Below are 17,134 nucleotides of genomic sequence, written 5' to 3' on the forward strand. Positions count from 1 at the left end.
CGGAAGACAGGAAAGGTTATACCTTCATGCCTCCCTCTGCATCATGAATACAGCATTGCCAATGCAGGCAGCACTGTATTTATGGGTGAAGTGCAAGTACATACTAGAGAATACAGCTAAAAGAGGAACAGGGTGCAAATTGTGAAAAACAACAGCTTACATCTGCTATTTTTGTATTTTGCACTCTGCCCTTAACATTTAAATTATTTTATTGTTATTTACTATGTTTTAGGTAACAACTCAACAGCTGACTAAGGAGTTAGAATCTCTTTTTACTAGCAGTTTATTAGATGGATTTTGACTAATTTGACAACTGCATCAATAAAAAGAAAAGTGCATATTGTGGAGGACTGGAACGATTTGCTGACTTCATTTAACCACTACTAAAAAAATCAATATACATTTTGTTCCTGTACAAAATACTCTAAAGAGATGTTACATTTAGGAAAAAAATATTGATAATAACACCGAGCCCAATTAATATATAACTTTCAAATGTTACCATTTTTGAGTATTGTCTATCATCTAATCAATTGTATTTTTACAATTGCCTTAATTCTTAAGTTTATAAAGGGAGGTTAGAATAAATTGTAAGAATCATTTTCTTCCAGGTGAGGTTTTTATGGTTTAATTCACAGTATTGTGATTTTAAAAAGAATGTTAATTTTTACTGCCTCTTCCTTTGGCATGTTAAAATAATTGTTATAATTTAAAGGTGTTAAAATGTTACAGACTATATGCTCAGCTACAACACATCTGCCTTATTAGCCTCTGAGTATCTCTTCTTCTTTAAAATGGAAGTTATCATTATTTGCTATATACTGTATGATCTTAATAATAAGATGAAATCCTACATCAATTATAAATGGAAAAAAAAGAAAGACCTTGGCAAGAAGGTGGTAATCCATCCATCTGAAGTCGTTCACCCAATCTGCAGGTAAGTACCTCATTACCAACCAAAGTAAATCCTGGCAAGCATTGGTACCGGATTATATCCCCTATGAGAAATATAGATCTCTTATCAATACATACCCTTTAAAGATGGTAAAGTAAAAAGAGTCCTACATAAAGATCTATAGCAGACATGTGCCTTTTGATATATAATTAGCATTTACAAATGGAGTTTCCACAAATAAATTGGAACCATGGAATGGTTCAAAAATAATTTGAAGCAAAGTTGATTTACAAATGATACAGCCTTTAAGGGACTATGGCATACAAGAGGTTTCAATCATTGCTATTTAAATATGAAGTGTTGAGGGTCACATAGTAGCTTTATTAGTAAAAGAATATATGTAAATGAACATGAGTCATGAATGCCCATAATGAGGACTTGAGGGCTATTCAAAAAGTACCAATACACACTTCTTGCTGCAAGCACCAATTTGCTAAATTAAATCACTTTGTACATACCAAAACTACACGAGGAACTCATTGGGGCAAATTTACTAAAGGGCGAAGTGGCTGTCCCTAGAAAAAATCTGCACCAGGCATAAAGAACAATACAAGAGCTAAAGAGTATATCGATAAGGACGTGCCATGCCCTTTCAAAAGGCAAATTTTTGATTAGGCAAACAACCATTACTCTGCACTAAAATGTGAATTTTCCATTACGTTACCCCTTTTACCAGAGTTTCCTTTGCCAGATTATATCTGACGAACTGATAAGATGAAGCTACATCCTCCTCAATTTTATATCAGTGACATCATATCCTGTATGCCGAAAAGTTATAAAAATTAAAAAAAAAAGTTTTTTCTTATTTTAAAGTGGGATTGTGTTTAAAAGTTGAACCCTTGGTGGGCTCATGTCTAGGACAATAGAAGATCTCTTTTGTCTTTATTTTGTTTCCTTGGACATTTTTATTAGCAATTGGCTACTTCAAGCATTTGGACCAACATCTCTAATAAAGACATTTACAGTATATGACCTAAATGAACTCTAAAGAACAATATTTAGAAATCTTCCTCAACTGCTCCAACTACTGAGCTCCAACTCAGACTAAATTAACCAGGGACCACCAACAAATGTACCAAAAATGGGATAGACATCTAAGGTCTCCAAAAACCTAAAAAAAACAACAGTCATAAAATGTTGTGCATTTCATACTCCAAGAGCACTTAATTGAAGGCCTATCAGTGTGCGCTTGGAGCACAAAATGTTTTCTATTAATGCCCATACATATCAGCTCCCCTTGCTAATGTTTGGGGCTGGTGCACATGGACCACACTTCAGATTTAGAAAGCTGTTGCTTTCAAATTTATTTAACTGAGGTTGAATCAATGACATGCTAGCAATTATTTGACAGTTACTTTTGAAAGTAAACATTGTTTATGTTAAATGTAAAGAAAGCATGCTCACGTTTCTAAGACATCTGCGCTTTGTAGCAAAACTAGAAATGTCATATTTAAATGGCACATCTAATATATGGGAAGAACTATGAATATGATATGAAGCATGTAAAGCCAAATAATGTAGTTATGGAAGTAAGATTCTGTATTTATAAGTGAAAGACTTAAGGGAATGCTATGACATCCACAGATAAATATGCAGATGCTTCCATAATTAGATTTAATTTGGTTCAAAAAGGGCTGCTTGCCACTAGAATTCTAGTTTGAAAGATATTTTAAAACATAATCCTGTTGGCTGGAAAAGATGTAATTCTAAAAAATAAGATAATTTAAAGGTAAAATAAAGCGCTGAATTGTTTTTCCCAGGATTTATGCCAATGTCTAATATGCTCTATGAATTCTCATGTTTGGCACAAAATACAGTATTCATTAAATTCACAGAAAATCTCCTTCCACCTACTAGATGACTTACTGGTGCCCTTGCCTCAGACATCGACATTTGCACTAGTCAACTGCATTACCTGCAAAAGGCAATGTGTATACATGGCAAGTCGCCTGGTAAATTTAGGAAGGAGAGTAATTGGATTGGCAGTGATTTATTTATCTACACTATACCATAACCATGGATGAAAATGCATCAGTCAGCAGGAATAAGTAATAAGTGATATGCAAAGGTGTTTAACATCAGTCTAATGACGGATTAGTGACAGTTAAACAATCACAAGAGGACTTTCCAATCCATGTCAAACAAAGGCTGTCAATAACATAGACCTTTTTCAATCCTCTGTGACTATTAGGGTTTTCACATTCACATGAAAAAGTATAGGGAGAGCCAAACACTTTCATCACTAAAGCTTTGAACCCATCACCAAATTTGTCAATCTTTAATCATCAGAATTAGACGTTCCCATCTCTTTCCATACTTGGCTTTTTAACCATCCCTCAAAAACCCTAGGGAGAGAAAAGTCATCTTCATCAGTCAAAGTTGATCAATCACAAGAGGACCAAACACTTCCATCACTAGAGCTATCAGCCCATCACCACATTTATCAATCTAAACCCATCAAAGTTAGCCTTTCCCATCTCTTCCATTACTTGACTTTTCAACTTTCCCTCAAAGATACATGAATCCATGAAATTTCCTTAGACCTTGCACATAGTACTGTTTTTGCCTGCTTGGATGAATTACTTGCAAATACTGTAGCATAAGTCAAGGCATTCCTACAAAGGAAAACCTGCTATGTATCTTGTTAAATAACATAAAAGTTGTGGTTTATGCTATTTTATTGAATTGTACCATTATGCTGGAATTTGGGGGGGGGGGGTGAATCATTGTAGGTGAAACACATTCCAGTCTGCACTCCCCCCCCCGCCCACATTATCAACATTGCACTTGTATTTGTAAATTAGGCTGACTGTATTTATACTACAAGTTCAAAGACACAGTGTAAGGGTCCTTGACCACCTTGACCTGCCACGCCCTTGGAGTACCCCACTCAGGATCCAGAGACCTCCGGGATACAAGCAAAAGAATACACAAGATGTGATGCAAATACTTGTCCGTTTATTATATTGTGAAGCAGGATGATATACCCCTTGTACGCCCTTTTCATCTGCGTACAAGAAGAGGCAAAAGTACATAACAGGATGCCAGATTTACAGAAATAAAACAGGTGTTAGATTTGTGGTTAGTTGTTCCAGTAAATCAATTGAGTTATTCAGCTTGTTACAAGAAATGTCAGATAATATTGTGCATCGGGTGTAGCCATGTAGCCTGAAGTGTCACTTAGCCTAGCTTTAGCAGTTTCTAGCACCCATCTATAGAATATAATGATTATCGATTTAAGCATATCTCTACACACAGGAACACTGAGATCTGTGCCCCTGAGCACTTAAAATCTGACTATAAGAAAAAAAACGCTTTAAGTCTAGACGGTGGACCCCAACCCTTTTTAGCCACGAGTCACATACAGATATAAAAAGAGTTGGGAAGCAACTCAAGCATGTAAAATTTTCCTGAGTGGTGCAAAAGAAGTGCTGTGATTGGCTATTTAGTAGCTCCTATACGGATTATTTGGCAGTACACCTGTTTTTATTCAACAAAAAACTTGCAACCAAAGCAGGAGTTCAAAAATAAGCACCTACCTTGACGACACTTGGAAGAAACATCCAAGAGGTTGATGAGCAACATGCTGCTCATGGGATACTGGTTGGGGAACACTGAGCTAGATTATACTGTTCCATGAGTCAGAGCAAGGGATGGGTTTCTAAATGTATAATCTTGCATAGTACCATTCTCTAAAACATGTTTAGAAGAAATATAACAAAAAATATACATTACCGATATCATACTCATCGTCTTCTGCCAATATTTCTGCATTTGGAACAACTGATGGAGGCTGGCAAATTCTCAACTGGTAGGCTGTAAAAAAATTATAAAATATACATGTAGCCTTGGTTTCAGCTGTATCAAAAGAAGATGTGGTTTCCTTTGCTCTCAAAGTAATAATGTTGCTTTAAAGGCTAAATGAACGGACATTTTCACCATCACTGTGATCTGGTAGAAATTAGCAGCAATAAGTTCACTTGTCTCCATTTGCCATGAATGATTATGGCAAATACTGTTTCTCCCTAGAGGTCAAACATCACATGCCATAGACTTAAGAATTTTGCAATAATCTAAGTAATTATCTTCTATTTCCTCCTCTGTTTAGATCTAGATCGGAAGGGGGAACGTGGGCCATCAACCACTTCTCAAATTCATCAAAATACCAATTTAAAGTTGATTTTACTGGATTGGGGAAGACTTTGCAGATTCCTCCTAGCAATGTTTTTTATGAATAGTAAAAAATTGCTTAAGGGATCCAATATTTGTATTGACAATTCAGTTATGAATGCATTTTAACAACTCAACTAAATCACATATTTTTGTTAATTATAAAGCATATCCCACCCCACAAATTTACCAATTTTATTATTTGTTATAAGTTATACTAGGATAAATCGGGGCTCCTTTAATTTTTAAACAACTATTTTAAAAATTGGAAACTATTCATATTAATTTCACAAAATTTTTCTTCATTTGAAAATAGAAAAATGTGCAAAGTTTGGACACGGTAACCCTTCTAAACAGAACATTCTGTATTTTTAGGCAGCCAGAAAATTTGCATCAGGGAATGATGAGCTGGCAAAGAGTATTCACCTTTATTTATACAACACTGCACGTTGGTTTCTTTCAGCTTTTATCAGATATGTGTTCTGCACTTCTAGATCCACAGTGAAGGTTCCTTTCCAGTAAAAATTTATTTTTATAATGATATGGCACATTACATGACAGTAGTTGGGATAAATTTTCCAAAGAGCTTGGGGACATTTTTTTTTTAAATAGGGGTTGCCATAATTGTGATCTTCATGCCTAAAATTTACTAACATTGCACTTACACTTTACTTACTGATATATGGTTTCATGTATTATTAATCAGTTATGTAGTCCAGAATTATAAAAATCTAATTTTAAAGCAAGCTTACATCTGTCCCTAAAAATTATCAGCAAAGAGACTCACAAATGCCCTTAAAAATGCCTATTAAATCATTAAATGTATACTGTGCATTTCCAATTTCTTTTTATATTCCATATACATATTTTAAAACATATCAAAACATTATATACATATATAGCTTCCAGTAAGGATTACTTATATCTTAGTTCGGCTCAAGTAAAAGGTACTGTTTTATTATTACAGAGAAAAAGGAAATACGAAAAAAATGTGGAGTATTTGGATAAAATGGTGCCTATGAATGAAGAGTTCTTTGGATAACGGGTTTCTGAATAACAGATCCCAAACCTTAAACTTGTAAAGGCAAAGCGAGTGTGGGAGCTGCTTAGCGAGTGTTGCATGTGATCTAAGTGTTGCATGTGAATTAAGTGTTAAACAGCGTTAAAAACCTTAAGGCGTTTAAAACCAAAAAGGTGTTGGTGAGGAATTACATTTGGGAGACTGTAAGTACCCAGTGTAAATATGAGTGGATTTGCTGGTATTACTCAGTGTGTGTCTTGTCACATGTATGTGGTGTTGGAGCAGCAGTTCCATGCAGTATTTACATGTGAGAGATGTCGGTGGGTTTTCATCTTGGAATCTGAGCTGCAGACTCTAAGGGGTGAACTTGCAGCACTGAGAGCATTGGCAAACGAGGGGAATGACAGGAGGCTCGCAGAGCAACCACTGGCAGGGGCTAGTGGAGTGGGGGTAGGAGAAGGGGCAGTGGAGGCTAATGAGGGATGAAGGTTTGTGACAGTCAAGAGGGGAAGTAGGGGACAGAAGAGTAGGGGGGCTGGTCCACAGTTTGTCCAAAACAGCAAATTCACCGTTTTGGCTGAAGATGCTGGGGAGGAAAACTCAGAACTGGCGTGTATGGAGCAGGCTGACTCACAGAGCACCCCGGGAGGCAGTGGCTCTAATACGGGTGGTGGGGGGACTGCAAGGAAGGAAAGGCAGGTTCTAGTTATAGGGGATTCAATTATTAGAAAGGTGGATAGGGTAATCTGTCGCAAGGCCCCTACATGCCGAACAGTCTGCTGCTTGCCTGGTGCTAGGGTTCGGCATGTGGTGGAACGAGTGGACAGATTATTGGGAGGGGCTGGGGAAGACCCAGCGGTCTTGGTACACATAGGTACCAATGACAAAGTTAGAGGAGGTGGTGAAGTCCTCAAAAATGATTTTAAAAAACTAGGTGCAAAGCTGAGGGCGAGGACTTCCAAGATAATTTTCTCAGAGATATTACCTGAGCCACGAGCAACACTAAGGAGACAGCGGGAGCATAGGGAGATTAATGCGTGGCTGAAAGATTGGTGTAGGGAGGAGGGTTTTGGGTTTTGGAGAACTGGGCTGATTTTTCAGTCGGCTACAGGCTCTTTGCTAGGGATGGGCTGCACCTCAATGATGATGGGGCAGCTGTTTTGGGAGAGAAGATGGCTAGAGGGTTGGAGGAGATTTTAAACTAGGTGTGGGGGGGAGGGTTCAGTAAAAGATTCAGTGGAAGACAGGTTAGATGAGATAGTGGGCAAAAAAAGGGGGGAGGAGATTTGGCTGGGGATACTGTTAAGGATAGGGAGGACCACATGTCATATGTTCAATATGGTACCAGTATTAAATGTATGTTTACAAATGAAAGAAGTCTGACTGGTAAAATGGGAGAGTTGGAGCTGCTGGTGTTGGAAGGTAAATATGATGTGATTGGTGTGGCCGAAACATGGCTGAATGAGTCGCATGACTGGGCAGTAAATATCAGTGGCTATACTTTGTTTCGGATGGATAGAGGCAATAGAAAAGGAGGAGGGGTATGTCTGTTTGTTAGGCAGGATTTAAAAGCTCATATAAAGGAGGAGGTTATGTTAGAAAATGAGGGGGCAGAAGTCGTATGGGTGGAGTTCTTCACCAATTGTAAAGAATCCAGCAAATTAATCGTAGGAGTATGCTATAGACCCCCTAATGTAAGTGAGGAGGAAGAGACAAAGCTCCTAATGCAAATAGAAAAGGCTGCTAGTTTAGGTAAAGTAATGATAATGGGGGATTTTAATTACCCAGATATTGACTGGAGCAACGGTACTGCTAGATCAGTTAATGGGAACAAGTTTATAAACTTATTGCACAACAATTTTTTAGCACAGGTTGTTGAGGAGCCTACCAGAAAAAATGCTATTCCTGATTTAGTGATCTCAAATGACCCAGAACTTATAGCAAATGTGCAAGTCATTGAACCCCTGGGTAATGTGACCATAATGTTATATCTTTTAATGTCTGGTGCAAAAAACAAAAATATACTGGGGCAACAAAAACCATGAATTTTGGAAAAGCTAATTTTAGTGCCTTGAGGGCTGCCCTACAGAGCATTGATTGGGGCATTAGGTTTTCAGCTAAAAACACAGAACAGAAATGGTTGTCCTTTAAAATGATATTACATCATTACTGTTTTCAATTTATTCCCTAAAAGGCTAAACGTAGAAGCTCTAAGAATCATCCTGTGTGACTTAATACAGAAGTAAAGAAGTTAATGGGAAAGAAGAGAAAGGCATTTAAAAACTACAAATCTGTAGGGACAGAAGCTGCATTTAATTAATATAAACACTTTAATAAATGTTGTAAATCAGCAATCCGGAAGGCTAAGAAAAGAAATGAAGAGTTAATTGCGGTGGAGGTGAAAACTAACCCTAAAAAGTATTTTAAATATATTAATAGTAAAAAGATGCAGGTTGAGAGTGTTGCTCCATTAAATAATGGTACCAGTATGGTTGTAACAGATACAGAGAAGGCAAATGTGTTAAATCAGTTCTTTTCTTCAGTGTATACAATAGAGGAGTCTGGGTTCACAGGCTCACTTAATAACTGCACGAATGGTTCAGCTCAATCTAGTCAGTGGCTGACTCAGGATATGATTCAAAAAGCTTTAATACAAATTAATGTAAACAAGGCTCCAGGGCCTGATGGCATACACCCCCTGGTTCTAAGAGAGCTTAGTTCAGTTTTAGACCAGCCCTTATTTCTGATTTTCTCAGATTCACTGTCATCTGGTATGGTGCCTATGGATTGGAGAAAAGCTGATGTTATTCCAATATTTAAAAAGGGATTACGATCTCAGCCTGGCAATTATAGGCCAGTAAGCTTGACATCTGTGGTAGGCAAATTATTTGAAGGCTTGTTAAGGGATCACATTCAAAATTGTGTCCTAATGAATGGCATTATGAGCAACAATCAGCATGGCTTTATGAAGGATAGGTCATGTCAGACGAATTTGATTGCTTTTTATGATGTGGTAAGTAAGATTCTGGACAGTGGGGGAGCAGTAGATGTGATCTATTTGGATTTTGCCAAAGCATTTGATACTGTGCCCCACAAACGACTGCTTTCTAAACTAAGGTCCGTTGGGCTTAATGAAGGCGTTTGCACGTGGATAGGAAACTGGCTACAGGATCGGGTACAGAGGGTGGTTGTTAATGGGACATTCTCTACTTGGAGTAAGGTTCTTAGTGGGGTCCCCCAGGGCTCCGTATTGGGTCCACTTTTATTTAACTTGTTCATTAATGACTTAGGGGAGGGTGTTGTAAGTAATGTATCAGTGTTTGCAGATGACACAAAATTATCCAGCCCAATTAATTCCATCCAGGATGTGGCATCCTTGCAACATGATCTTGACAAACTGGCAAGTAGCTAAGTGGCAAATAAGATTCAATGTTGATAAATGTAAAGTCATGCACCTGGGATGTAAAAATATCCAAGCCACTTATACCCTTAATGGGACTGCACTAGGCAAATCCATTATGGAAAAGGATGATAAGATAAAGATGATAAACTTGGCTGTAGCAAGCAATGCCAGTCAGCAGCATCAAGGGCAAATAAGGTCTTGAGCTGTATTAAAAGGGGCATAGAGTCAAGGGAGGAGGGGGTCATTCTTCCACTGTATAGAGCACTTGTAAGGCCCCATCTAGAATATGCCGTAGAGTTTTGGTCTCCATCACTCAAACAGGACATTATTGTATTAGAGAGGGTACAGAGAAGGGCAACTAAGCTGGTAAAAGGTATTGAAAATCTTAGCTATGAGGAAAGACTGGCCAAATTGGGGATGTTCACGCTGGAGAAGAGACGCTTAAGGGGTGATATGATAACTATGTATAAATATATAAGGGGATCATATAATAATCTCTCTAATGCTTTATTTACCAGTAGGTCTTTCCATCTGACACGAGGTCACCCATTCCGATTAGAAGAAAAGAGGTTCCGCCTAAATATTCGGAAGGGGTTTTTTACAGTGAGAGCTGTGAAGATGTGGAATTCTCTCCCTGAATTAGTTGTACAGGCTGATACATTAGATAGCTTTAAGAAGGGGTTGGATAGCTTTTTAGCAAGTAAGGGAATACAGGGTTATGGGAAATAGCTCATAGTCCAAGTTGATCCAGGGACTAGTCCGATGGCAAATTGGAGAGGCTTCAGATGGGTTTTTTGCCTTCCTCTGGATCAACTGGCAGATAACTAGTTAATATTAAAAAAAAAAGGTTGAACTCGATGGACATGTGTCTTTTTTCAACCTTACTTACTATGTTACTATGTTACTATGTTACTGTATATTATCTAATGCCTATAAATATAGTGTATTTCAATTTTACCTTTTTTTAATTATTGACCTAGATGCATATAACTTTGTCACCATGCCTTCAAAAAAAATCATATTGTTTTCAAACTAATAGGTTTTAGATGAAATGAAACGTAATCTGTTTGACTAGATAATGGTAGCAGCAATTACCATTTTCTTACAGTTTAATTTGGGATTTGTTTTGAATTTAATGTCAGCACCAAACCACTGACCTGTCAGATAACAAGCAGAGCATGCTTGTAAATGTGTCTTGTTAGCTACTTACACCCTCCCTGTGATTGAAAGAAAAAGGTTCCTGACAATTATAGTAGGAGTTAAGAAATAAACTTATAAAAATAAAAGTATAAGTAAGGCTGCCAGATATATGTAGTATGTAGTATGTGTGTAGAGTGAAGAACCAGAACCACTGGTAAGATCATTGTAGCTCATGTCTTGTTGACTTGTTATAAGCCCATATTAAGCACCTATTGAAGTCTGACGTTTAAGCCAAAAACACACAAACATCTGATTCATTTTTACTACTTGCATTGTGTCAACCAGTCCCATGGCAAAGTATATTTTCTGAATTGCTAGGGATAAAGAGCAATGTGGCAAGTTATTTATTTGAACACTGTACAGACTGAATACTGGAAATTACACCTGAATTTGCAAAAACTCACAACTGGGTCACAAATCACACTGAGCAATAAATTAATTCACTGGCTACAGTAATCCTGATTCATATTGTAGGTCTGATCACCATGGTTCAGGACACAAACAATGAGCATATGCCAAAAGTCAATTGTGTAGAGGGTTGTTTATCAAGTTCCGAATTTATCTCAGTATTTGTAGTTTCCAACTCTGAGCAACTCAGAATTCCCCAATGGACCATATTTTTGAAGAAAAAAGACCAAGAAAATAGGGTTGAGCAAAACTCAGATAACTTTGTAGCTTTCTCAGAAAACTCCGAATTGTTCAGAGTTTTTTTTTTTTGCTCCAAAAACTACGAATTATTCGAGGCGCAAAAAACTGGCCAAAAAAAAGTGTCGTTTTTGCGAACTCTGAACAGTTTTCGGGGAAAGCTCCAAAGTACAGTATTTGAAGTTTTACCTGAACCAATTTTTTTCAGGCTTTTTTCTTCATAAATAAGGTCCATTCGGGAATTCGGAGTTGCTCGCATTTGGATATTAGAAATACTGAGATATATTCGGACCTTGATAAATAACCCCCTAATTGTACACAGGCACTGGATAAAAGAATACTGCAATATAATGGAAATGGAATAATCTACGGTAAGTTATAGCACCTTTTTGCAACTTTTATTATATACTGTAACTATTATGTTTGTTCCAGGTTAAGTAACTGTTAAGTTCTGTTCGAAATGAATCTAATTGTTTGCTAGACCTGGAGCAAGTTTTGTATCTGTTAATGCATTCCTTAGACCAAAGATGCCAGGTTTTAAATAGGTAGGTTCAGCTTTAAAATAACTTGATGATGTAGAGAATAATATTCTAATGCAATTAGAATGTATTGCTTTACAGCTCTTCATATTATCTGGCTTCTGTGGACCCATTGAGCATAACTACCAGGAAGTGAATTGAATGGCAGACTCTGGCATATCACTCACCTGATTATTTTTCTTTACATACACCTAGATAAATTAACCTGTTAACAAAAGTTGCAGAACATATTGAAGACTTACCATGATAACTGAGTACAAAGAAACCACTTGTTGTAAAGTCACTGTGGAATTTAATCAGAACTTGGTTTGATGTGCTGTATACCGATTCCAAGGCTGTGTTACCACTGAACTGTCCTATCTGTGGAGAACTTTGTTCTGGTCCATCCCTAAGTGAGAAAAATATCTAATTTATTATCACTTTCTATTTTGGGGGGGGGGCATTTAGAAGAGCAGTGATTCATGAAAAGAGAATTGTAGTCCAGGTCCTTGTTTACTTTTTGCAGATTTTCAACAGTGAGGTTGAAACAATAGTCTGAAGCAATGAGTAACAAATGAGCAGTGAGTGGTATGATGAAACAAACATTGGCAATATTGCCTGGTTTTTATTTTTTATTTTTCTTTGTGGTAATTATTTTTCATCTATAGAAAGAATCATATGTGGCATTGACTTTGAGTGGGTGTGGTTAAGAAACTCCTAGCCATAGGTGGATGTGGTCTAAACATTTTTATCTAACACTCCATGCACCGAACTGAAATTTTTATTCCTGGTGCATTTTATTTTCTTGATTTAGTTTTATTCATGAATTACCTTTAAAAATGCAATGTACAAAGTGGATTTAGCATTTTATGAATGTAAAATATGCTTTCAGTGTAATCAATGAAGGAACCATAACACCTATTTCTCAAATTATTATTTTGCAATCTGTTACATGCATTGTGTTGAATACAAATGTCAGAGACTACAATGAAAATGATATTTCTTCCTAATCAGTAGAGAAAATTGCCACTTATTGAATAGGCTTACCATACAGTAATAAAATCATATATAGGTTCTGTTTGAAGAACTGTAAAATTGATGTAGATTCCATTCCCAGGTGGCACTTTTACAAGCCAGAGGCAATCTTGAAAGTTTGGGTATTCATCAGGGTATCCAGGAGAGTAAATAGTGCCATTCATTGCAGTTATATTTCCTCCACAAAGAGCTACAAACATGAAAAAAGGAAGGTAGAGATGTTCTAGATGTATTGGAAATCAAAGGAACTGTAGGGACAAATATTAACATGCTGAAGAGCATTTGAAGTATGCACACTTGAATCTCTGTACAGGCTGCTAAGCGCCAACTGAAAAGAACTAATAATACAAATACCTTATATTGTTTTTGAAAAGGTCTTGTAAATAAATATATGAAATGTGACAGGTTTTGTGGTTCCCTTAGCAATTTGAAAATGTTTTGATTTAAAGATGAGTACTGAAACGGTAATAAAAATACACTTACATTTCTCATATAAATACATCAAGATGCCATTAGACTAATGATTACTGATGAGATGAGAGTCATTATCTAACATATTATCCCATATTGAAATAAAATAGTATATTACAGCAATTTCAAGTAGGCTTTTCAGAATGTGTTTGATATCTAAGATGTGGCAGTTTTTAGTATTGTCCATTGATCATGAAAACTAGTTGTAAAATTCTCCAAATGTGTAGACTAAATTCAAATAACTAAAATAGCCTCTGGTGTATATTTGTGTTATGCAACACATAAGTATATGCAAATGTTTTCCTCAAAAATGTTTTCCAAAAATTACTTAACATTCTTGTTGCTGTCTATTGTTAATTGACTGTGACATTTGGCCTTTGGACAACCACCAGGGCTTCCAGTTGAGAGAGGCTTAAATGCTTGTTATTATGATATCCTTTACTTTTAAACCTTACAGCAAAAATTAGCAGATTCTATCCTGTCTGCATAAAGAGCTGATTTATGAACCAATGGTATGTTTTAACAAGGATTTTATAGTTAACAGTTTATTTGCAATAAAGTACATGCATCAAGGAGCAAGGATCTAGAGAGGTTATAGTGTTTAGTGCTGCTGCTGAGGACGTCTGTGTATTAACACCCAATAGATTAGAATTTATGAACAAATGTGTAAATTCTGTTTAGGAAATAATGGATAAAAACTCAAAAGAAAGAACTGCTGGTAATATTTCAGTATGCCCCAGTTTAGTAGTTAATCAAATCCTTACCAAGCTACACAATTAATTCAGGATTCACTTAAATATTCCAGAGCAAGTGTGCAATACTGTGCTAAAACCATCTGGTATCCATTCATTAATCAATGTACCTACCTAATATATGTGAATCTACAAGTTACACCTTTACCCTTGAGTTCTCTAGTCATCTGGAAATTATGAAAATTCTATCATGCCCTCTCTTACCCCTCAAGTAATTACTCTACTTGGCAGAATCTAATTCTCAAACCCTTTTTTGCTCTCAGAATTTCCCAGCACCCTTCCATTTTATCCCTGCTACTTATTATCTGTGTCCTTATTATGCTGTCTATTTATATTTTTGTATAAAAATATTATAACTATAGTAATACCTACAGTATAACATGGATTTTTACATTACTCATTTGTACTCACATGTGAATGCTGAGTTATTGGTTAGTGTATGGCAAATCATCAAAACAATGAAGTTTAAAATCTAAAAACTACTACAACTTTTGTATAGTTTCTGGTAGCATGAAAAATTTACTCAATGCTTTTTTGATTTCACAAGCATATACAAAAAGTGTGTTGAGAAAAGCATTAATTTCAAGCAACGGCATTATTTATTTATTGGAATAGATCAATATTTAAACACTGTTAGTCTCTCTGCTTCTTTTCTTAAATGTGCTCCTAAAAGTCTGACTGGCTAAAAAAATGTCCAATAGGATCAGCACAGCTCCCATTGACTTCTATGGGACCTCGACTGCATTTACTTAGGGAAGCTTTGTATTATAGTTTTTTGTGTTTTTAAACATAATAAATCAAATTTTTTTTAAGTTTTAGAGAAATGTTTAAATAAACTTTTAGAAAAAAATATGATTTGTGAACAAAAAGGAAATCCGCCTTGGAGTGCTCCCACAACCCCACTTTTTTTTGCATTTTCGTACCGAAGCATAGTTATTCTGCCAGAAGTTTAGCGGTTATGCTGTAGGCCAAGCTTTCATGTAGTAGCACTTCCACACTCATCCCTTTAAATTACTTTTAAAATGGATGTTGGTCTGTGCAGTCACGTTCCTTTAAAAGGATTTGTCTCTGAGACTCTCTCATGCTATTTTAAGCAACTGATTTGTAAGATAAACCCCCTGCATCCACGATTAAAACTGAAATTTGCCCTTTATAGTGCCTATGCTGGGTGTGAGTTTGCAATAAAGCCTGTACTTTACTTTAAATCACATTGGGGAAAAAATCGTAATAACTATTTCTCTTTATTAATATAAGACAATATGATACACAAAGGGGCAAATTTATCAACATTCAAACTAGATTTTTAGCAATATTGAAGGCAAAAACCCCAAATTCCAATTCTGAACTAAAATTTTCAAGATTTATTTAACGCACAAGAAACTTGAAAACTTTGTTGCCCAAGTTCATGTAGTCAGTGAAATTTTCAGCTATTTCAAGTTATTTTTTAATTTGAGTTTCAAGATTAATTAGAAATTTGTCAAACTACAAAGCAAACATAAAGTACATGGACTGTACATACCATCACAACGAGGCAATGGGTGGTTCCAGTTCCGGCTAACTCCATGTAGACATGTGAGTGCAGACTCCCCAATCAAAGAGTAGCCAGGATAACACTCAAATGAAATAGTATGCCCTACTGTGAAGTCACTGGCAATGACAAATCCATTCCGAAATGGCCGAGGATCAGGACAGCTCTGTAACTGATATGCTGTAATAAAATAAAGTTAGAATTTAATGGAAAAAGAAATGTCCACCTAAGATGTTAGTTCTATATATGCCTCATTTTTAAACTGTTCTACATCAGTTTACATCAGTTTGAGAATTTGGGGACTTGCAACAACATCTGAAGAAACCCAAATATCCAACAATATTCCACATAAGTACAGTATATCCTATGCAAGACAACCACTAATATAGAAATGGGCAATTGACAACAATCAAGTAGTAAAATTATAGCATACCCAAAAGAAAAATGAAGGAACTATTTCAGTATGGTTCAAAAATGGGATCCAGTCTTTTATACACTATACCTTTAAGCCCATTTGTTATGTTTATTGATTAATATATTGATACCATGGTCATTAAGTTAAGCAAATGGTCCATAATTGTATTCACTCTTTGCTTTCATTGAGGGCAGTGATCCAGTGCCATTAGAGGACAGCAGCAATCTAAAGTGGAAGATATGCCTTATTACAAATGCTGCTATTAATTTTTCAGGGGTCAAAAACTTAATAAAATATTTCCATATATTTTTTTATTAAAGGTCTTTAGTGTTTAATTGCAAATGCATTGTCAGTGCTAAGTTTGCCTTTCCAAGCATAGCTGTTTGGAGACAAAGGTATTTAATATATCATTTTAATGCTTACTATGCTTACTTTCACATTATTGCTTACATTATTGTATTAGAGAAGGTCCAGAGAAGGGAAGCTAAGCTGGTGAAAGGTATGGAAAATCTTAGCTATGAGGAAAGACTGGCCAAATAGGGGATGTTCACGATGGAGAAGAGGCGCTTAAGGGGTGATATGATAACTATGTATAGATATATAAGGGGATCGTATAATAATCTCTCTAATGCTTTATTTACCAGTAGGTCTTTCCAGCTGACACAATGTCACCCATTCCGATTAGAAGAAAAGAGGTTCTGCCTAAATATTCAGAATGGGTTTTTACAGTGAGAGCTGTGAAGATGTGGAATTCTCTCACTGAATCAGTGGTACAGGCTGATACATTAAATAGCTTTAAGAAGGGGTTGGATGGTGTTTAGCAAGTGAGGGAATACAGGGTTATGGGAGATAGCTCATAGTACAAGTTGATCCAGGGACTAGTCCGATTGTCATTTTGGACTTAGAAAGTTATTTTTTTCCCCTCTGAGGCAAAGTGGAGAGACTTCAGATGGGTTTTTTTTGCCTTCCTCTGAATCAACTAGTAGTTAGGCAGGTTAAAAAATAGTCAAAAGGTTAAACT

At 36.2% G+C, this 17,134-nt stretch overlaps 1 protein-coding gene across 1 annotated transcript in view; it reads right to left on the minus strand.

The window, feature by feature from the left end:
* The window catches only part of LOC108718600 (CUB and sushi domain-containing protein 3), a 696,593-nt gene that overhangs the window by 98,696 nt on the left and 580,763 nt on the right, over positions 1-17,134 (minus strand). The window contains exons 43-47 of the mRNA XM_041566615.1: positions 15,690-15,878; positions 12,960-13,137; positions 12,176-12,321; positions 4,691-4,771; positions 885-998 (exon numbers count right to left, since the gene is read on the minus strand). Of these exons, the coding sequence (XP_041422549.1) occupies positions 885-998; positions 4,691-4,771; positions 12,176-12,321; positions 12,960-13,137; positions 15,690-15,878 (708 nt within the window). The remainder of the gene's footprint in view (positions 1-884; positions 999-4,690; positions 4,772-12,175; positions 12,322-12,959; positions 13,138-15,689; positions 15,879-17,134) is intronic.

This window comes from Xenopus laevis, chromosome 6L (genome assembly GCF_017654675.1).
Source record: "Xenopus laevis strain J_2021 chromosome 6L, Xenopus_laevis_v10.1, whole genome shotgun sequence".
NCBI classification, from domain to species: domain Eukaryota; kingdom Metazoa; phylum Chordata; class Amphibia; order Anura; family Pipidae; genus Xenopus; species Xenopus laevis.